The sequence below is a fragment of the Lonchura striata genome, chromosome 6 (assembly GCF_050655825.1).
Source record: "Lonchura striata isolate lonStrDom1 chromosome 6, ASM5065582v1, whole genome shotgun sequence".
Taxonomy (NCBI): Eukaryota; Metazoa; Chordata; class Aves; order Passeriformes; family Estrildidae; genus Lonchura; species Lonchura striata.
In genome coordinates this window covers 14,831,858-14,851,391 of record NC_140708.1, presented here as the reverse complement: position 1 = coordinate 14,851,391, position 19,534 = coordinate 14,831,858, and the positions used below count along the sequence as shown (strand labels likewise).

Genomic DNA, 19,534 nt, shown 5'->3' with positions numbered 1-19,534 from the left:
ATTTGGAGTTTGCTTCTAATTATATTTATTCCTTCAAATTGTTTTTTCTTTGAATTATTTTAGTTTTGATGACTTCCTGTGGCATAAACCACATCACCTGTCAGATAATGAAACTCTAGAAAAAAGACTGGGGATGGAAAACAAGGACCAACACAGTCTACAAGCTACAGCTGGGCTTTCATGAATTTGTTACCCAGCCTTCATATTTTTCCTCAAGTAAAGGTCTTACTAGAGCGGGGGATCTGAAAGCAGCCCCTGAATGCACAGGTGTTTTATCTGTGTTACAACACTTAAAAGACCATTTCTAAAGGCTCTTCTCCTTTTAAACAATATCAGGTCTTTCCAGAACGAGGGCTGACATTAATATTCTACCATATTCCCCTCTTATATTCATCCTTAATCTATGTATTTCCAATATCCAGCTAATTTCACAGTGGTGCTGCAACCTCTAGAAATAGTACAAAGGTTATTTTTAATGTTGTTGGAATCTTTTACATTCGTTATAATATTAATAACAACTCTATTAACAACTGCCAAATGATAAGGGGGTTTTGTGACTGACATCTGGAAGAAGTTCACTTTGGTTTGAATGAAAACAATCCCAAATGAATCATGTTCCACTGACCTCCAGGCGTTTGATGATCTCTCGCAAAGACAGACTGTTCTCGTTTCCTCCTATGAAGGTGGTTGTTGGCAGCTGAAAGACTTTGTCCAAATCTGACTCATGCAAACCATAAAACCCTACAACAGGAACGTTATTGATTTGCAAAGCAGAACAGATGACAAAAGGGAAGCCAGCATTGTTTTTCAAGCCATGGCAATCATATTTAATACAGCAGTATTAAAAAAGAAGATTAAAAATTGAAAGCATGAATATTCTGAAGGTATCCATTAGTAAAATGGACTTTAGTCTGGATTTTAAAAAGTGTTTTCAATTAAATAGTCATTACTTAATTCTTTCTTAAATGCTCAAATGAAACAACTGAAATTAGAATCATTCTAGCCTTTTTTTATATTTTACCATATTAAGACACATGTAATCAATTTTCCACACCACTTCCTACAGCTCACTGTTAATAAAATAACTGACTCTATCATATGCAGCAAACAAAAAGAATCCCTCCTCACCGACAGAACCAGTTGGTTGGAAGCATTTTATATTAATAGACAGATCAAGAGAATGCCCAACAGTTCAATAAAATGCTGTACAAGGACTCTGGAGAACTTTCAAGGTATTTCTATTCACTCTCCTCTTTTTAGGGAAATTAGTTTGAAATAGGTCTCTAATGACCTGTACAGCTCTAGTTCTCAGGCAGTGACCCCTTATAAAATGCACAGACTTCCACACCCCTACCATCTAAAACTTATTTAACCACACTGATCCATCTTGATTTGGACACATCTAAACTGAGAATATTATTTAAGAAAATATTTAACCTTACTACTATGCAGTTTCAAAAGCCAAAATACACAGTAGACAAGACTGAAAGACTGGTATCAATGCAAGTTAAAGGCCTGGTGTGATTCAAGTTTAACTTAGACCTGTTAAATGAAGGAAGGAAAAACAGTTTCTTATAATTTTAAGAAGCAAAGGTACAACACTTATAATACACCACAGTAATAGAAACTTATATAAAAATTAAAACTACATATGTTCCTACACATGTAGAAATATTAGAAAAATTAAAAATAACATCTCCATTTTTAATTTTGAACTCTTTTATCTTGGTTCCAGAGAAGCTGTGTAGACAACCACTTTAACACTGGTAAGACAGCATGCACATAACTCTTAAATCAATAAACTGCTTAAATATTAAGTTACTTTTCTGAAGATAAAAGCAAAGCAGCAAATTAAGGATGAAATAATAACACCACAAAAGATTTGAGAACAGGCCACAGGACTGCATTGCTACGACTTTTACTATACAGCACTGTCAGTAAATAACACTTTTTCACTTTAAAAATAATACAATTCAAAATTTAAATTTTGGTTTTAATAAAAATTTCAATAACATATTAAAAATTTCAGACCTGGCATGGCCAAAAAAAGCATAAGTACCATTACTTCTCCTTTTTGGTATTGTAACAGGCTTTTTCCCAGCAGGAGGGGAGAGTGACACAGGGGATGACAGGGCCTTTAGTGTCGTTTGAAACAAAGCAATGCATTTATTTTTTTCACTTTTGCTGACTTTCCCTTAGACTTCAAAGGCTCTTGATGTCCTCTCATGCATAAACCAGAACACATACAGAAGTGATTTGGGCACACACAGAACATCTGTGCTTTGTACCACAGCATCACATATTTACTGAAGCATCACCTCATGTTTAAAGAGATACACTCTTACTGAATGCTGAAAGCAATTCTATACTGTGCAGTAGGTACATCTCTAACTACCTGCATTTTTAGAAGCAACTCTCAGAAGAAATTTCCTACCACAGGTTTCTCAAAAAAGAAAGCAAAAGATGGGACAAAGAAAATGCACAGAAAAATCAAATATTAAAATAATTTTTGTCCTGCCAAAGACTTTTTGTAAGTTTCCTACTTAGAACATTCAAGGATAGGATTTGAGATCTTCCTCTATTTTAGCTCTGCCAAGACTGGGTTAGGAATTTTGTTTCCCCTCACAAACTGAAATCTCCTCAGTTACACTCTCAAACACATCCTCCCATCTCATTCAGAGGTCTGGCGTATTTTTCCTTTGGGCATGAGCGTTTCAGTGGATGCCTTCTGATCAGTCACACCACCCTGTACTAAATTATCCGTAGAGAGTAAAGAAATGTGTACTGACATGCTAGTAGTCACATAAGCTCTAAATTAATTATATTTGCTCAGTAAATGTCTCATTTGTTTTCTAGTTGGTACTTTTCTTTGATTAAAGCTGACAAACTTCAGAGAGAAGACCCAATTTATGTAAGCACCCCTCTAGTCTTAGGCATCCACTTCCTTTATATGATCAGAACTGCTTCTTTCCCTACACCAGAAATAGAAAACAGAGAAGCAAAGAGTAGGTATGCTTACAGTAAAATTAGGTAGAGGGTGTTTTATTTACTTCCTGCACTATATTTTCTGTCTGATCAAAAAAGCTTCCCTACACATCAAGGAAAAATTGATTCAGTGTCTTCATCAAGTAGAAAACCAGATTTTAAACTAACCAGGTAGAATGAAGAGCAGAGAAAAATCAATCAGGTGTTTTTTTATTCAAGTAGAGAGAGGCAAAGAAATTGATCAGTGCCAATTTCTCAGACACAAGCCCTCCTAACAATGAGAACAACCTTTGCAAAAGCAGGCCCTAGTGCACTACACTCTTTTAGCAGTAAATTGATGTTTATAATAGAAGATATAATCACCCTTGAATTATATTCACAGGTAAAGAATTCTATGCTTTCCACATTTTCTTCTGTTAACTTCAAAGAGACTTCTTCAAGACATACATAAGGAAGTATCAGACATTAGATTCCAAATTTGGTATGAAATTTACCCTAAGTTCTCTGTCCAGTATCTTGTTTATTGCTTGGTTTCCCTATAGACTACCCTTCAGATGTCCCCAGTTGAAACAAGTTTGAATTGTAATGCTATAAGAGTAATTAAGATTATCAGAATGCATTAATTAGTATTCATTTCTGGTGTGGTTCAAAAATAAAATATTTAGGGGGTTTATAACAATCATTCTTTAGAAGATGAATTCACAGGAACTTCACCTGTGATCTCAGAGTAGAACTCCTTCATCCTGAAATTTTAGCCTCCTTACAGATGCTCAAGGGCTCTATGTCATGGTAACAGCAAGCAGAAAAGGCAGACGCATCCCTAAAAGTGGCATCCCTGCCCCTAGAGGGGAGTTGTAACTAGGTGATCTTTAAGGTCTCTTCCAACCCAAGCCTTTCTATGAATCTGTGCAATGTCTTATTAAATCATTTCAGTCGAGCGATACAAATGAGCATTTCAAATAAGAAGGCACACAGCTTACACACCAAGTTTATCAATTGTGGTAATGAGGTCAGATGGAATAAATGAATCCAAATCTGCATCCAGAATTCCAAGGGGATCTAGCTGAGCCACATGATGGCCACGGATCTGAAAAAGGAGGAAAGTAGAGCAAAATGAAGTCACCCTAAAAGTCAGACAAAGGGAAAAAGTCAGTGATATCTCTCCACAAGAACAAGAAAACACCACTAATGTGATGACAGGGTTACATGTTCCCAAGTTTTCCCATAAGAACAAAAAATAAGCATTATATCACTGACTACATATACACCTCTCTCAAAAATTACACATTACAACACAATCTTCTTTATGTCTGACACACAATTTAACTGGGATTACACTGGAGTTTTAGTAAAGAAGGCCTCTAGAGAGTACAATCTCAGTCCTTGGGTAAAATTAAGTAACTATGATAAGCCTGATAAGCCTAATAGATCTTTCCACTTGCCAATTCAGTCATTTTGTATTTTTGCCTGAATTCTCCTTTCTGCACCTTCAGTATATTAAAATAGAGAATTGCTGACTTAAAACAGATTGGTGCTGAAGTAGCTTATATTGGAAGTGAAGGGGTCACTCTTCCAGAGCTCTGCTACAAACAGACAGCATCTGACAGCACCTATTTTCATTCATGAAATTTCAGAAATTTGATCTGATAGAATTGATATTCAAGGCACTAAAGAACAGAAACTGAATGAGGAAGTTAGCCAGCTTTCAATGATCAGTGTGACTGGTGTTAATGCATGCCACAAGTTGCTATAAACTAGTGAATTATCATATAACATTGCTACAGAAGAAATAACCATTTTTAATATGCCTCTTATGTGTGACTCTCATATACCAAATTAACTCATTAAAATCTTTGTATAGATTAAATATATTAATAATTTCTCCTTATAATTTTTCTTTTTAACAACAAATTTGCATCCCTTGGGTAGAATTTCATTCACACTACTAGTATCCTAATTGTCTCTGAGAAAAACCCAAAATTATAGAGTGCAACATTAGCAGTGAAGTGCATCACACAGTAACAGAAGATGATTACAGTGTGGTTCATCAAGAAGGGACCTGTAAAAACACTGTTCAATTATTGCATATTTGCAGGAAAGTTTATAACAAAATGGTTTCCAGTCATAAGAAACCAGAAATACTGCATCCTTTTTGGAACTATCAGCTCTGTAAACTCAGCCTGACTTCTGTGATTTTTTTTTTTGCATCTCATGAATCACCAGTAATGAAATTCTGACAGGCCAAATGATGCCCATAGCAACATCTGTGCCATCTGACTGTTTACAGCAGCACTAAGTTTATCTGACTGAAACAAAGCAAACAATTCTGTCTCAAACATCATCAACAGGAAAGAATTCACCTCCCTAAGTTACATCTGCACTTCAGCATTAATAGGAAGAGGAAGAAGATCAGCAGGAATGCCAAAACCCAGAAAGGCAGAGCAGTAAATGCTGTGCCATATTATTCCAGGAACAGTTTGGTCTTTAACTAAAAGACAGTATTATCCACAATATCAAGGCATTTTTTAGTAAGTCCTGCTGCTTTCACTGAACACAGAAAATAGGAACATCTGCAAAAATCAGAGATCAGCCTTGTGAAAATACATACAAAGAAAGTTTTCATTGACTACTATATGACAAAATGCAAGTACAGACCAGCAGAAACTAGACCTTGATTTCTCTGGCCTCACTTTTGTTAAGCACACACATCCCACTGAAAATCCTGCTTTCAGTGTCCCCAGTGCTCTTGCTTAGAAAAGCAATAGATTAACTGCCTTCTCAAAGTCCAACTCAACAGACTACAAAGCAGTCTACCACAAAACCATAAAACACTGACTGGTTTGAGAAATGAAAATTCTGTATCCTTCTCCATTTCATCTCATTATCAGGCAAAGGAAGGTCACAAATTATCATACCCTTTCAATACTGAATTTAGAGGGTACTAAATACCTTTTAAAAAGCAGGCAGTTGCCTTAGGCAATCCTCTGTGACTGTTTATTGCAGACACATGGGTGCCTGCCATTTCTACAGACATTTCTGTTCCATCACTTGACAAATACAGAGAGCAAAATGGCAATCCCTGAACTATTTTCAAGTAAATTGTGTCAAAGCAGCCTAACGTTCTCCAATTTTCTCTAATGCTTCACCAAATTTTTACAGTAAAATTGGTTATTTTCTGCATATCTATTTCTAAGCAAATTTCACATATTCTTTATATTCACAACCATTTCTACTCTTTTACAACAACCCTCCAACTCAATGGTGATAATGTGATGTGTACAAAAAAAGGTCTTTTAAGAAGCTCCTCTTCTCTCATGACACCAAACAGGATTTAAAATACTTAAGGCAGGGAGGAATAGATCTGCTCTAATCAAACTGTAGGAAACTTCTTGAGAAGTTACTAATTTAAAAAGTACTTGTGGAATATTTTGTCAAACACAGATCTAGTTTTATGGGTTGGTTATTTTTGGGGGGTTTCTTACATAATTTGTAAGCCTTTTATTGAAACTAAGATAATAAATGCAAGACTAAACAAAAATATTTAAACTTATTTGTCATTTGGAAAGCATCTAACAAAACCCACTGTCCTATTTCCAAATTCCTTCTTCTTCTAGAGAAAAATAAGTTATATTTAATTTCTTAATTTAATAAAAGGGCTAAAAATCAGAGTGTGAAACAAAATCAATGTTGATGAACAGACTCCATCAAAGTTAACCCAAACTCAGTACTGTCAGCCTCCCAAAATTCAGTTTCTGGTTAATTCAGTATTTCTCCTCTCTCTTTTTATCTAGAATCCTGCTCAAATCAGGAATCTCAATATTCACCTTAGATGTATGAGAGGGCAAGTGCATTCCATCATTTCCAAAAGAATGGCAGTAACATTTAGAACTGCAGTACAAACTTCCCAGAGGTGAAGACAGACTTTCACAAACCACTGTCTCCATAAAGTCCTTCCGGGCTAAATCCAACGATCAAAATCTGGTCTGTGGGTAATCTGAATTATGAGTTTGCAACCCAGAGGATCACCCAAGTCTGAATCCAGCACTTCCATGTTTAGACACTGTGCTGGAAAGAAAAGCTGTCTAGTTCAAGGCCTTTTGGATCAGAAGCAAGACAGTAGTTAACACGGGAATAGAAATGAGAAAATAAAAGGGAAGCAGGTTGTTTGCACAGAAGAGGCCTCCCCCAGCAGGCACTTACTTGGTATGCCCTTATCAAGGACTGCACAGCAAGGTGGTCTTCAACAGCCTTTTCAGCTGTCCCTGGTCTCGGGGCCAGGCCGTGGCTCTGCAGAAATGATCCCTTTCCCTCCTGCTGAGCTGGCAGATGGGCTGCTTGGCCAGCGTTAGCACTTCGGAAAAACACATCCCAGGACTGCACGCGTGTACAGAGAAAAGAAATATTTAAAACCTCAAACTAAAGTCTCATCCAAAGCAGCTCTTTCAAACTGCAAATGGAACCTCACTGCATTTCAGTGTTAAACACTACTCAGAGACAGCAAAAAGAGCAACACTGGTATGTCCCAGTCTCAGTACAACTGTGTGTTTTATTTACACAGAACACTTTTCTTCTCATTTCTTACACCCAGCTTGCTCAACAGAAAACTCTGCAGCACATAGGACTGTACAGCATCTCCATATATTATCTAATCACACAGCTCTTTTTAATTGTGATTTTTATTCAGGCAGCCAAGAGTGGGTACAATAAAACACTGCTGGTAAAGAGCTATCAAGCCTATAAAACAATGAACCTCAATAAACTAAATCCATTCCTTTAATGATACCTATAGAATTTATGGTACTTCGAGACATTCACTGATTGTGCTAAATCAGAATCAGTCCTTAAGAGCTTTTCTTGAAGAAGCTTTAAAAGCAATTAAAGTTTTTTTGAGTGAGACTTGTTCTAAAATCTTTTCCTCACCAGCTTAGGTTACTTTACCATGAAAGAAATTATGGGCTTGGTTTCAGGTGCAAATCATAATTTTAGAAAAGTACTTATCTCAGAAACTGAATCACAACAAACAAGAGAACCTTTTATTTCCTTCTGTGCTTTTACACAAGCTGCTTCATTCACATATTCCCAAATCTTGTTTTCCTGAACTGTTTTCATTCTGATGAGGTGGTCACTGTGCCAGGTTAGAATAGTATCAGATATATGAATGCTAACAGAGAGCAGCAGAATGGGACAAAACATGTGAGACACATACTCAGCAAAGAAGGAAGTCTCTGTAAAACACTTCCCTCAGCTGGCTAACTTCAGAAAACAAAAAGGAAGCTATTTAAAAACTTACATATCTTTGTGGCTGGCACAGAAAAATTGCAAGAGATAAATTTCTGCCAGGCTGCAAGCCTTGCAGATTTCCATTACATTTCAAATAACCAAGTGCCAGAAAAAAAGAAAAAGTCATCCAAAGCAATTATTTTTTTAAAAATAATTATTACTTAATATATGCATTACAGAACCCACAAAAGAGACAAAAGAATATAAGCACAGCATGACAGAGAAATATTTACAGAATCCTTTTTGCTTTCATTAACAAAAAGTCTTCATACTGAAATTTCTAAAAGCTCTAAGGTGTTCAGAAACACCATGAGAGGGGCAGCATAAAGGAGCTAAACATCACCCAGCCTCCCAAGATCAAGTTGTGGAAGTGAGGTGATTCATTGAACCTGTGGGTGGGAATCTCATCATTAGCATGAAGCCACTGCCCAGGAAACATTGTTTTAATGCATCCCTCTTCCTTCTTCATTCATACAAAGCTGCATCAATACAAATATAGTAAACTTAATCTACCACCCTGCTCTTACACAGGCTTATCTAAACTCTAAACATAGCCTGACTTTTATATGCCCCAACAAATTAAGGCAGACAGATCATGTGTGGTGCCCAGTTCCAGACACACTGATGAAGAATTCATTCCTCCTCCCTTCTCTTATTTATGCCTGTTTCCTATATTCTTCTTACCTTGACATCTTGGCAGCTACACTGAGATTAGAAGTCTGAATTTACATCCTATAAGTGGTCTACAAGAGCCTATAAGTGTGCCTGTATTTCACCTGGGATTCTCTCTATACACCTGCTTGGTCTGTGTTAAGAACAATACTGTTATTCCATGCCTACACAGCACCCAGGCCAAGAGTTTGGAGATCCCTGACAGTGAAAAACAATCATAATCCCTTCTTTAACTACTAAAGTTACCTAGATTGAAGAAATTATTTGGGCAATACACAGTAACAAATTATCATTAAACATTAAATTAGGAAATTCCTAACATACGTTTGGATCTATGACATCTCTCACCTTTGAAGTTTTAATAAATAATTTGCTTTGCTTCTGTTAAGGTTTCTTCCTTACTTTTTCTAACACCATGATACATGATGATAATAACATAATTATTCCTTTTTTGAGTAAAACCTTTCATTTAAATGTAAAAGTTACCACAGCACAGTCCCACAAACAACTGAATGTGGTTTTAGATAAGTGCTCTGCTAAGAGAGTTGTTAACAAACTCCAAATCAACTTGCCCAACAAGTGACATGTTTAAGGAGAATCAGTATAGGGCTCTTTCTTCATGCAAACTCACAAATATAAAGAAAATGTTTCCATCTGAAGATGTAGCCAGCTGAGACAGAATGGACCCAGACTATTTTTTCCTATCACATTTTTGAACTTATTGATTTGTTGGACAGGCTTGACATTTAATCAGAGGGGAGGGAAAATACATCATTTGGCTACAGAAAATTAGTTTTTACTAGATACACATCCATCAAAGCCTCTACAAATTTCTATAGTGTCTTTCAAGATTGATACCAGATTATAGTCTTCAAGTTCTGTGTATCAATGTCAGTCTTTGGCAACAGCATTTGCCATGTGACTGAACAGACAGAAGACCAGATTGCTCTCATTGAAAACCTGCAGCTTCTCAACTAAATTAGTAAAGTTCATCACAAAAATGGTAGAGGAAATTTATAATACAGAAATACATTCACAAAAAAAAAATACTATAGTGATAGATTATACTTTTTCTTTCCTTCTGCCAGCAAAGCTATATTGTAGTTAGCCATTATTTTCTCAAGTAATATAACACAATTCAAGTGATTCAGTAGCAACATTTTACTGTCATATACTAAACAGGGTTGCAATTAGAATAACTAGTAACATATGTTTTATCTTGATGGTTTGGGGTTTTTTCCTAGTGCCATCACAATACTCATCAACTACAGTGAGGACAGTAAAGCCTTAGAAGACACGCACTGAGGACCACTATATAATTTTAAAAAGAAAATGAGTAAAATGAAGTCAAAGCAAAACAATCCCCCACATCTTTTCCTAGTCCATAAACCAAGGAGGTGAGTACACACTCACAGCAGAACAGCTGCACACAGGATAACATGGCAGGCATTATGTACTCCATAGCAAACCATGCAGTTTTGCAATTAATCTTGTGATAGTAATAACTGAGCCTTGTCAAGCTTCTCTCTTATGATCTATGGCCCTGACACCAAGCTTCAAGGAGAAATAATGATGCCTTTTTCAGAGCACACGTCATTTTATTCTGATTGTTGTTTTGGCCACTCTGACGATAGGAAATTCAAAAGGCAAAAAAAAGGAGGAAATAATCTGAAGTGGATTTGTACAAAAGAATAGAAACTCTTTATATATATATATATATATACATTTTTCTTGATACACAACCATGATAAACACAGAAAGGAGAAATACTTTGGAATGTGTCTGCCGTATTTCAAACAGCTCTAAATAAGCATACGTGGGAAGACATGTCCAATCAAATCTTCTGAGGGGGAAATCAGTTCAGGAGCCCTAATTAATTGGAGTTTGTAAGTACAAGTGAATAGAGTATGAGTTTTAAAGCCCAAGAAAAATCAAGTTTTTTCATCTAATTAATGAGGAGGCACATCCCCTCTGAAAAAGGGTTATCTAACAAGATACATAAGGAGAAGTAAGGTATAAAAAGGAAAATGAGGAAAGAGAATGCAATGTCTAAATGCATAAGTTGGTTCACTAAATCATGCTGGACATACCAAATAAAACAACACAAATGAGTGCCCTACAGAGAGCTAAATAATCAACACCACGTGGTGCCTCTTGTCATTATTTTCCAACACTTTCTCTCCTTTCCATACACAAATGACAAATGCACAACTTTACAGTCAAAATCACAGCACAAATTTTTCTACATTTTTAAGAAAACAGGGTGATTTCAATACTTAGCATTTTAAACTTGTTTTATGAAAGCTCAAATTGAACAATTTCTGTCAACAAAAATCTGGGGAAGCTATTTGCAGCTTTCAGCCAATGAAATGAGATGGTTTTTAAGAAACGAAAATTAATTTTGTTGATGAAACAAAGTAAAATTAACTGGCATTCTTCTTCCCCTCCCCTTTTCTCATAGGCTGTGAAAAAACTAATAATTTAGGCAAGAATAGCCATAATCCATTATTTCCATCCACCATATTCTTTCAAGCCTCATAAATCAGGGACAGAGTGAATTTACTTCAGTTTGTTACTGTTGCAAGTTTATTAAACACAGTTAACCTAGAAAAGAATTCACAGTTTTATAATCATGCTGGTTTGGGCTGGGGTATTTAATTGCACAGTAACTGGTCTGGGCTTCAAAAGGGGGTTGGCAATATAGAAACATTTTTGTTATTGCTGAGCAGAGCTTACACAGTGTCAGGGCCTATCTACTCCTTATCCCACCAGTGAGGAGGCTGGGGGTGAACAAGGAGCTGGGAGGGACACAGTCAGGACAGCTGACCCCAGCTGACCTAAGGGATATTCCAAACAACATCATGCTCAGCATGGGGAAAGAAGAAGGAAGGGGAGATATTCAGAGTGATGGTGTTTGTCTTCCCAAGTCACCATTACATGTGCTGGAGCCCTGCTGTCCTGGGGATGGCTGAATATCTGCCTGCCCACAGGAACTGGTGAATGAATTGCTTGTTTTGTTCTGCTTTGCTTGTGCATGTAGCCTTTGCTTTCCCTATTAAACTGTTATCTCCATCCACAAGTTTTCTCACTTCCACCCTGCTAATTCTTTCCCTCATTCATGCATATGTGTGAGAGAGAAAGCACAAGTGGCTGCGTGGTTGCCAGATGGGGTTAAACCACGACAAAAATGCATCTTTAGTCACCTGGGATCCACTCCCTAGGCCACACCCTGCATTCCTCAGTCAATTCATTTATTGCTTGTTGTTCAACCCACAACCTGCATCACCTCAACAGGATCCATGATCAGACTGCGCTTGAGCTGCCAGACAGTTGGATGGCCTTTCGGCAGGATTTGAAGCCTTTCTGCCTCCCGAGCCCCAATCCGTGACGCGGAGGTGTGCATCCCCCGGCCGCCTCGGTTCAGCACCCGGGCAGCTCCGGGCGGAGCGCTCCAGCGCTGCCGCCCCGCTCCCGGCTGCGGCGGGCTCTGCGCTGCCCTGCCCGCACCGAGGGCAACTCCCCACCCACAGAGACCACTGCAGGGCTTCCCAGCAGCAAAACGCACTCCACTGCAAAGGGGCTGAACCAGGAACCTCATTCATCTAAAAGGAAAGAAGTTAGCCAGAAGCCAATATAATGTAAATACAATAAAAAACAAGATGTCACTCCTTACGCAGGAGTTCATCCCTTCGGTATCCCCAGTATAAAAGGGTTGATATCAATCTACAGCCTTGCCACATCATGAGGATTTTGCAGAAATTCAGTACACCCACACAATGTGCTACCCCACCCCACACTGGTGGAGCTCAGCTGGCAGCTACAGGACAAGGGCTCAAAGTCAGATGAGACAGAGCCATTCTTGGAGAAGGTTTCTCCATCCCAAGCTCAGGTGTAAGATAAAAGACCTAGGATCAATCTGCCATGTGAATAACAGTCAGTCTTCAGAGCTGGCACTGCATATGTCATCTTTCAGCAAGACTAAGTTCATGCACAACATCTAAACAAAAAAGAAACAGCTACAAAACCACCATTTTTCATTTCCTTTTTAGTTTCTGCCCTCAGCATGCGTCACTTCCTCACACGCTAGACAGATTATCAGATTAGAACAACAACTTTTAAGTGACATTTTGATATACATGCCTCAAGAATAAGGGAGCAGACAACCAATTTGGTAAACATTCTGAGCACAAGTCACATTACTTCTTGGAAAATGACTTGTCTGTCTTAGAATTGATCAGACTTCTCATCAACTTTTAAGTTACTATACATGTATCACCATAACAGAGCCCTCTTTGTCAGCAGAAAGCTTGTTAAAAAATAAGCCTATGTATTTTGTCCACAAGAAAGGATTTGGGTAATAGAGTTTTTAGAAAAGCAAACAAATGTCTATTGCCAAAAGAGAGAAGGAGAGATACAAATCAAAATACTTTTCAAGATACTTCAGAAGAATATTCTGACAATTTCAGATTCAGTTTTAAAGTTACAACTTCCATAGTTTAATCCAAAGACAACTGAACATTTGTCTTCTTCAGACAGTTTAGAAGTACCAACATCAACACATTATTTAAATATATTCTCTGATACAGCCTTAATATAAACCAAAAAATTAAATATATTTTATTTTTGGGTCTTCTTCTGGATGCAATGAATTACTTAACTGTCTGCTTGACCAGCATTTCCATGGAGGAATAAAGTTTCAGAGCAGCTGTCTATTTCTGGTCTGTACTTATCCTTCTTTCTGCTCTGCTCACCATGCCTGTGCCTCCTCTGTGCTTTAATACTTCCAATATCACATCTTACACCAATCAATAGGTGGGAAATTAATTTCATGTTTTTCATTTCACACAAGACCTTTTCCTGAACTTTTTATTAAAAAGTAAAAAAAGTAAAAGAAGCCTATTCCATTCTTAGCCCAGCATTACAGTCAAGTTTTAGACTTACCTTATGTACACTTTTAGGGTTTTCAAGCCATGCATAGTACATTTCCTCCACATAATTGGAATTACTCCCACTCAGGGATGGCTCTGAGGTTCCAGATGAAACATACCGTTGGCCATGTAAAAATGCCCTTCTGGCTATATCCTGATTTTCCAGAAGTTTAAAGCCATGCCTCTTCAGCGTAGCTGCAAACAACTTCAGATGACTCATGTTTGTTTATTAGCCAGACAATCCAAGTCTATTAATAAAATAAAACCAAATTTAATTAGCAAAAGAGTCAATGAATTGCAGACACATTTCATTGTCACAGCAAAAACAGAGGTTTCTGGCTATGGTGCCCTAGTTCAAGGCTGAGGCTTAGGCATGAAGCTCCCTTCAAAGCTACAGCCACAGCAGTGGAGTGGCTGCTGCTGGCCGTCCCCACATCAGCCAGCTCCTCTCTCAGCTCCTGTACCTGGCAATGCCACCCTGCTCCCTGTTGCAATCACCGTTTGTACCGCGGGGCCCCGCTCCTGGAACAAATGGGGTGTTAATCACTGACCTCTGCAGAGCTCCTGGCAACCCCAGCTGCTTTCCCTCTGTTTGGAAAGCTGTGGCCTTTTACCCACTCAGGCTGGGCTGGGGTCAGCAAACAGTGTCAACCACAGGTGCTGTGGAAAACAAAAAACTGCTACCTCGAATTTCTGCCACGAGTAATGGAGCTGACTAAATAATTAGAAGTGTTAGTTAAGTGTTCATATTGACATTAGCCTTCAACCAAACAGTGAAATGCTGAGAAAAGGCTCACTTTAATGTGTTTTCCTAACTGGTGACATTTATCCTGTGCTTCCAATGATCACTTATGGGCTTTGTAACAAGGACAGCAGATTCCATGCAATTTTTAATTGAGAAATTCAATTTTCCAATTCAGTTTCCCACAATAAGGGTTGAATCTTCTGAATGCTGAGTACCATCAGCTCCAGCGCTAGTAAAGGGAATCAAAATAAAAAAGAACAAATGCATCTTAAAATTAGTCCCAAAATAATACACTATTCATGCTGAAGTTGCTAAAACTGCAAAGAAAGAGCAATAATGTGAAGAGAAATAATTAATTTTGATTTAATTTTTAAAATATTTAGAAAGCTATAATATCACGAAGGATAAGGTATTAATTTACAACAAGTAAAATTCAGATTTAACTCCAAAGTGTCTCTCATTTGTTTGGCTGTTCATCTGTGGAAATAATATATTTGGTCCAAGGTAAAACCCAAGGTCTTTTGTTGCTTGGTGTGACTGAAAAATTGCTAAAAACAAAAGTACTGAGATGCCTAATGAACTTCTAAGTTTCTTTTTAAACAACAATGTTATTTTGAGTAATAGAAAAACTTTTATGCTACCTATTTCATTTTCTTCATCTCTAATTCAAAAATAGATACTATCAAAAAACTTCATAAACATTTTCTGTATATAAATCCCATTAAATAATTTCTCACAGTTTCTCTTCTTATAGCCTCTTTTCAAAAAACAAAATACATGGTTATAAAATGTCTAATTTTTTAAGGGATAGGAATAGCTATATTTTTCATCATCCAATTTAAAAATTAATACTGATCCTTAAAAAAAAAAAGAAAAAGGGCTCCTACTAAATAAAACAGCATTACTGCTTGCTCTTCTCTGGCATCACATTTTTAGCTCAACATCTATTTTAAAAACTGACGACTAGATCCTTTTCTTAGTCACTACATTAAGTATCATTCCAGCAGTGAACTGTCCTTGATCATACCAGGTTCCCTTGTCTACTCTTTCAAGACTTCTGCAGCCTTTTCACTCTCACCCACCAGCAGACCATCATCCTTTGTTTAGGATGCCCTAAACAAGCACTTGTCCACGTTCTCCATGTGCCCAGACATGGAAGTGTTCTTCCAAGGCAGCAGCACTGAAACTAGCACCTCATTTAAACCTATGAGCTCCTCAAATCACACACCCTTATCTCTCCACCTGGCATTTGCAGCACACTGGCAGCAGTTGGGCCACTGGCATGCTGAATCCCTACTCATCAGTGTTATTTCCTACCTGCTTATATTACCTTATCATTTCCCACTTCACACGTTCAAAGCTTATCACAACACCTGTGTCAACACCCATCTCTGACCAGGGCAACTGGTGGAACACAAACACCACCAGGACCATTTTGGAAGCATATTAAGTCCTGCAAAAGCACTGAAAGAACTCATATGCTGCCTGCACACATAATTCTCTGTAAGATTTAACAGCAAACATTCATTATGTCATTTTGCAAAACTGGGTGACACTTCAACATGCTATATGTAAGAACAGAGAAGTCACTATGGCACTTATAACTTTATGTCTGTGCTCACTGTCATAGAAATTATTGTTATTATTGCACCTACCTTACTGGATGCAAATCTCACCCTCTTCCACAAAACCTTTGCACATGTACACTCACTCCTAAGGGATTACCTACTCTCACTTAAAGTACTTTGTAAAGACTTGAAAGAGAATAGAGAGAGAGAAACATTTTTCCCAGTTTATCATACTGCAGTAGCAGGCTTCTTAAACATGAGTAATTTTACATTTTTTCTTCATCATATGTCTGCCTGAAGAATGTGTAATTCTTTCTTCTAGAAGTTAGTAAAGAACACATAACAGAATAAGAAAAAATTGTCAGGGAGAATGGAAAATAGATGCAAATTACATACTATATAACAGAAAAAAAGAGCTTTTAAGTGCTACCAGTCACTTCCTTCTGGTTCCATTTAAATTTCAAAATGGGGTCAGATCCATACTTCAAGCAGTAACTACTGCTTATGCAATTTATAAAAGCATACTGGAGCTATGTCATTCTAACCAGCTTTCAGTTACAGCTTAATATGACTCAAACCCCCGGACTTCTTCCTAGCTTTTAATTCTGCACACATCGCCCTTCAGCACAGATGTCGGCTGTCAGCAGCTAAACAAACCAGAGACCACCCCCGTGATCCCAGACCATCCCAGCCCGCTCGGCCTTGAGACCGTCAGTCAGGGATCAGCACCGAGGACAGCGCACAGGATTCAGAGCTGTTAGAACTGTTCCGCTCCACTGTTCCCCAAACCAGCCCTGAAATGAAAACAGCGATTGGAAAGGGATCAAACTGAGCTAAGAGCAGCCTAAAGAATGGTATTAACTAAATCTCTAGCAGAGGTCAAAGAGAAGAAAGAAGCAGTGAACCACAAGAACAACCTGATATTTAATGCACCACAGCACCCTCAAAATGGTGGAAGTAAATGAAAGCCCTAAGTAGCTGAAAATTCCTGCAGCTGTTCTGTCTCAAACGACGACCTAGCTTTCACCTTGGCACTTCCACCTCTAGAAGTGCCCTAATGTCACAGTCTTGGGAATTAGTCTACCCAAGTTTCTAGAGGATCATAGAAGCACATGGAAAACAGACAGCAGACACTTAGGATAATAAAGTTTTTATCCAGCTCTTTTCAAGATCACTTTCAGAATAAATACACTGCACATATGAATTAATGTCCTCCTGGTATTGTCAGCGCCCTTACTGAGTTTCTTAATCCATGCGAAACCCTGCTGCTAATGTTCTTTATGCTCTGCAGAAGTGGTGGTTAAAAAATATGGTCCATATATCATAAAAACAGTTCTTTATTCACTATCATGTTAATTTCTCACAATATGCCCCACACAGCTTACTCTTATTGCTCTTTTTAAGACTGACTAATTCAAATAAAACAAGGCTGACAGTGAAAAAAACGGATTATTAGAAAGTTTCTCCAAAAGATTATCATAGATAACTTCAATTACAGATAGAGGGAACATCCTTATTAAATAAGGCTACTTCAGGGATACCTCCATGCACTGAATATTTCTTTTCCCCCAGCACAGAAATGCCGTGCTATATAGAGAATCTTAACTCTCCACACAGAAAATTGCCCTGCAGGAGCTTTTCCAGCGGCGCATCGGCCCCGTGGCGCACCCCACGAGTCCTGGGCAATGGAAGGGTCTCGGTGCCATGAAACTTAACGCGTTTATTGCAGCGCCCCGAAAAACGCCTTCAGCGGGTACCAGAGGGATGACACCACCATGGATTCCAGGCCACCAATAGAGCAGAGGGAGGATCCGGGAGGGTCGGGTTTGTTCTGCGGCCCCTCCCCGTAACGCCGGGACGCGGTGTCCTGGTCACCCTGCCCCGGGGGCCGGAGCCTGCCGGGCTCTCAGGGCGCTCCCGGCTGAGGCCTCAGCAGAGCCGGGCCGGGCCGGGCCGGGCCGCCCCGCTCACCCCGCGCTCCGGCCCGGCCTGCGGCGCGACCCCTCAGCCGCACGGCGAGAGGCCCCGCCGCGCCGGGGGCCTGCGCGGGGGACGGGCCCTGCCCCGCGGCCGCCCCCCGCCCCTCACCGGCGCGGACAGACCTGCGGGGCCGCGGGGGCTCCAGCGCATCCGCGGGGGCGGCGGGGAGGGCGCGCAGGGAAGGGAGCGAGCGCCGGGAGCGGGAGCGCCGGGAGCGCCGGGAGCGGCGGGAGCGGCGGGCGGGGCCGCACCTGCGTCACGTGAGGCGCGTGACGTCACGGCGGGGCGGGGCCGCACCGGCACCGCCGCCCGGGACACGCCCGGGATACCGGGCAGACACGGGACACACCCGGGACACGCTCGGGATACCGGGCAGACACGGGACACGCCCGGGACACGCTCGGGATACCGGGCAGACACGGGACACACCCGGGATACCGGGCAGACACGGGACACACCCGGGATACCGGGCAGACACGGGACACACCCGGGACACGCTCGGGATACCGGGCAGACACGGGACACACCCGGGATATGCTCGGGATACCGGGCAGACACGGGACACGCCCGGGACACGCCCGGGATACCGGGCAGACACGGGACACACCCGGGACACGCCCCCAAGTCCCGCACAGCCCCGGGCCCCTCACGGATCCCGGTCCCGCACAGCCCCCGGCCCCTCACGGATCCCGGCCCACACACGGATCCCGGCCCACACACGGATCCCGGCCCACACACGGATCCCGGCCCACACACGGATCCCGTCCCACACACGGATCCCGTCCCACACACGGATCCCGACCCACACACGGATCCCGGCCCCGCACAGCCCCGGCCCCTCACGGATCCCGTCCCACACACGGATCCCGACCCACACATGGATCCCGGTCCCGCACAGCCCCGGCCCCTCACGGATCCCGGTCCCGGTGCTCCCACCCCTCAGCTCTCACCAAACGGGTACATAAACACAGACGAGCGCCGTGCCGGTGAGCACCCACGACAGGGAACGCCTAAGGAAACCCATCCGATGGACAAGCTGCTCGCACCGCTCCTGTGCAGGAGAAGCTTGACGGGAAGAAGATGGGATGTTTGACGTTTGCTCTCCAAGATTTGTACATAAAGTAGACTGAACGTAGTAGGCCTTGACAAAATGATAGTATCTGACCTACATGACCAAATATAAAATGCCAGACAATACAATTTCAAGTGTTCCTTTGCTAGTAGAATTCTCATTTACAACTTTGATGTTTTCTTTTCTCCTGGTTGCCTTCAAATTACATGTCTGCCCATTTTCTCTCATAAATCAAAAATTATGTATTTTTTATTTACCTGCTGTTAATTAAGTTACAGCCAAGATCAAATGCCTACATATATAC

The 19,534-nt window shown here is 40.3% G+C and overlaps 1 protein-coding gene across 4 annotated transcripts in view; it reads right to left on the bottom strand.

Annotated features, from left to right (window-relative positions):
* The window catches only part of OGDHL (oxoglutarate dehydrogenase L), a 47,614-nt gene extending 29,179 nt beyond the window's left edge, over nucleotides 1-18,435 (bottom strand). The window contains exons 1-6 of one of the 4 annotated variants that reach the window (XM_077784555.2): nucleotides 18,281-18,424; nucleotides 14,663-14,839; nucleotides 13,879-14,113; nucleotides 7,186-7,359; nucleotides 3,970-4,072; nucleotides 626-741 (exon numbers count right to left, since the gene is read on the bottom strand). In XM_077784555.2, the coding sequence (XP_077640681.1) occupies nucleotides 626-741; nucleotides 3,970-4,072; nucleotides 7,186-7,359; nucleotides 13,879-14,085 (600 nt within the window). In that variant the 5' untranslated portion in view covers nucleotides 14,086-14,113; nucleotides 14,663-14,839; nucleotides 18,281-18,424. Of the gene's footprint in view, nucleotides 1-625; nucleotides 742-3,969; nucleotides 4,073-7,185; nucleotides 7,360-13,878; nucleotides 14,114-14,662; nucleotides 18,087-18,280 lie in introns of those variants that run through there. The other 3 variants (XM_021536150.3, XM_085583271.1, XM_021536152.4) reach the window with 3 other exon arrangements.
* Between the last annotated feature and the right edge of the window lie 1,099 nt (nucleotides 18,436-19,534).